The 3,491-nt window shown below is 35.7% G+C and overlaps 1 protein-coding gene across 1 annotated transcript; it reads right to left on the bottom strand.

Annotated features, from left to right (window-relative positions):
• Positions 1-990: 990 nt before the first annotated feature.
• LOC125136716 (olfactory receptor 11H6-like) lies at positions 991-3,022 on the bottom strand. The gene is given in 4 exon segments (XM_047797515.1): positions 991-1,586; positions 1,589-1,681; positions 1,684-1,965; positions 2,974-3,022. Coding segments are annotated over 4 exon segments (1,020 nt in total).
• Between the last annotated feature and the right edge of the window lie 469 nt (positions 3,023-3,491).

The raw sequence follows: 3,491 nt of genomic DNA on the forward strand, positions 1-3,491 counted from the left end.
AAGCGGTATATCTATACAATGGAATGTTATATAGCTATACAGAGGAATAAAGCACTGATACATACTACAACATAAATGAACATTATGCTAAATGAAAGAAGCCAGTCGTAAAAGGCAACATATCATATAATTCAATTAATGTGATGTCCAGAATAGGCAAATATACAGAAATGGAATGTTGTTGCCAGGACTTGAGAGAAAGGAAGGTGGGGAGTGATTGTTACTGGGTACAAGGTTTCTTTGTGGGATGAAGAAAATTCTGCTTGGGAGTACGATGTACCAGTGTCCTGGAAATAGCTGACAGAGCACATCTAACAAATTCTACTGTTGCAGTACCTGGGGGTCACTGGCCCTCACATGTGAACCTACAGCAGGCAAAAATGGCATGGAAAAGGCAATGCATGGTTCTTCCTAAATAGAGAGAGCTCTTTTCAAAAATAATTCTTAAAAGTGAACATATAAATGAAAAAAGTTAATAGATATCATCTGGATTTAAATATTACAAATTATTTTCACTAAATATTGGTGAGAAACTAAGAAGAAGAAAGACAATTATGATAATCAATTTTCATTAGAAAGTGAATACATCTTGTCATGTTTTTAACATTGACACAAGAATTAACATTTAAATGATGCTTTGTAATGTTAGCATGCATAACTACTGCACTCACTTGAAAATATTTTAGTAATAAGTTTAAATATAGGATAGATTGTATATATGGGTGTGTGTGATAAAGGCCCAAAATATTGACCATATTCAATCAAAATTGCAGCAGATGACTGGTCATTTTTTTTAATTATTTTTGACTTTATAAAATTCTTAATGTATTTCTTCTAATAATAAAAAATGAACATAGATTTATAAATATTTTATTACATTGACTATGTTCATCCTCCCGCCAAAAAATAATTTTCTATTTCAGTTAATACAATTGAATATCAATAATTATTTATTTCCCATACATTGTTTCCAATGTGAACACAAATTTTTCAGAGATTTCTTCCTGGCGTTTGACTAAATCTTACAGTCCTAAATAATTTTTTCAGAGCCTTCTTCATCTCGTTATTTCGGAGACTGTAGATCAAGGGGTTGAATAATGGAGTTAACACAGAATAGAACAGAGTCACATATTTTTGCTTCCCTGCTGCACTGCCTGCTGTTGGGATCACATACACAACCATAAGAGAGCCATAGAATAGGGACACTGCAGCCAGATGAGAGCTGCAGGTAGAGAAAGTCTTATGCCGTCCTTCTGCTGAGGGGACCCTCAGCACAGCCCTGATCACTAGAATGTAGGAGCTGGTAATGAAGATTAAGGTGGAGAAAATGAGGACAGAGTTGTAAATGGCACAGATGATCTCGGTGGCAGGAGCTGCCACACACGACAGCTGTATAAGGGGTCCCGGGTCACATAGGAAGTGATCAATCTTATTGAGACAACAAAATGGGAGCTGAGAGATTAGGTAAATAGGCAAGGGGAAGTACAAGAAGCCACACACCCAGCAGCAAGTTCCCATTCTGAAGCAGCGTTGAACTGTCATGACAGTGGGGTAGTGTAGGGACCTGCAGATAGCAAGGTACCTGTAAAGGCCATGACAGACAAAAAGAAGGTCTCCGTGGTGCCCAGGGAGAAGAAGAAATAGAACTGCGGGAAGCAGCCAGAGAAAGAGATGATCTTGGGCTCAGAAAGTTGGCTAGCATATTAGGGACAGTGGAAGTGATAAACCAGATCTCCAGGAAGGAAAAACTGGCCAGCAGGATGGACATTGGAGTTTGAAGCTGAGGGTCCCACCTCACAGCACAGATGATGCACAGGTTTCCAATGAGTGTCAAGATGTATGTCCCAGAAAAGATGGAAAAAAGGAGGATCTGAATTCCCCAGGAATAAGGGAAGCCTAAAAGGATGAATTTACTCACAGAGCTAGAGCAGTTCTTTAAATGGGAACATTTATTTGTTTTCAAAGCTGCAAAAGAACAACAGATTTCCATATTAGAAGTGGCCTTAAAAAACATTACTCAGTAGTGTCTATGACTTGCTTAGGGTCACATCACTCTCCATGTCTGTAAATAACAAAGTACTATGACTCATACAGAGATATTTCCATGATTTTCCAGTTTATATTCCTATTCTGGATATAACAAATACAAAGTAAACAGACAACTTTCCTGATTTCCTGGGTCTCACTACAAAGTTAGTTGTGTTGACAATAAGCAAATGTGTACAAGGACCTACAGTCTAGGTCAAGCACTGAATTAATGATAATGAATAAATACAGCCAACATAACTCAGTGTTTGTGACATACAAAGATATAAATGATAGTGATATCAATATGCTTTGTTCTATTGGTGCTGAATGTGTCAGGCTGAATTGAGGACCATCTCAATAGATTCAAATACTTTATATGATTTAATTTATTTTGGTTTTACTGTGTTAGGTTATGGGAAATAGTCCTATGTTTAGTTTTGAATAGATTATAAGTCAATATTAAAATGAAAAAAAATAGATTTTCTATTTCACTTCTTCCCTTCAGTAAAAATGCATTCTTGAAAATACATATTAAAGTGAAATAAGTGTCACTTATGAAAATCTTTCAAATTCATTTATGCTCACAGAGACTGTTCTCAAATTTTGCAGTCTCAAGTACAAATAAAAATCCTTGCCTGCTACCTGTTAAAAGTAACAAGGGATAGGCAATACAACATTTGAGTCTTCACTCAAGGAAGGTGTACATTCATATTCCAGAATTTTCCCTGATTTAGGATTGGAACTCTTTTCATATATACATATGTGAAAAAAAGGAGAAGCTGGAAAAACCCTATAAGAGTAAAAAAAGCTTTCACATAAAACCTTGTTTATGATTCTTCAGATGGAATACTTTTATCACTCTCATATTGAATGATAGAGTGTAAAACTAGAGAAGGATGGAAGGAAGAAATAGGGGAGTGCAGAGTCCTGTGAGCTTTACCTTACCTGAAGTTACAAGTTCAGTATCATAGAATTCTCTCTGATTGAATGCCATTTTCAACATCAGAGAACAAAAACAAACAAACAAACCAGTATAACTGTTTTCTCAGATTTCAGAACCACCAAATAAAAATATTTCATACATTATTGTGTGAATTCATATGAATTGCTGAGGAGACTTTTAGGAGCAAGAACATTATGGGATTAAGAAAACAGTCATGGGCCCTCTTCAGGTTTGCCCTCCGTAGCATTCTCTTTCTATATAAAGTATAAAAGCAATATAATAGTGGCAAAGAGAATCATGGTCTTGTGGTCCAGAGAGAACTGAATGAAGAATTTAAATACTGTTCCCTTCCATCTTCTGTAAAGGCCATCTTCGGTAAGTGATTCTCTCTTGAGGGAATTTATAACATAGTAGTCTTATTGAACCTGATTTCCTATTTTGCTTTAACCCAGCTTGATGAAAGATATTTCAGATTCTTACATTTTAAAAATTCTAATTCGAAAGATTTTTCTTTTTGAAT

Source organism: Phacochoerus africanus, chromosome 9, assembly GCF_016906955.1.
Source record: "Phacochoerus africanus isolate WHEZ1 chromosome 9, ROS_Pafr_v1, whole genome shotgun sequence".
Lineage (NCBI taxonomy): Eukaryota > Metazoa > Chordata > Mammalia > Artiodactyla > Suidae > Phacochoerus > Phacochoerus africanus.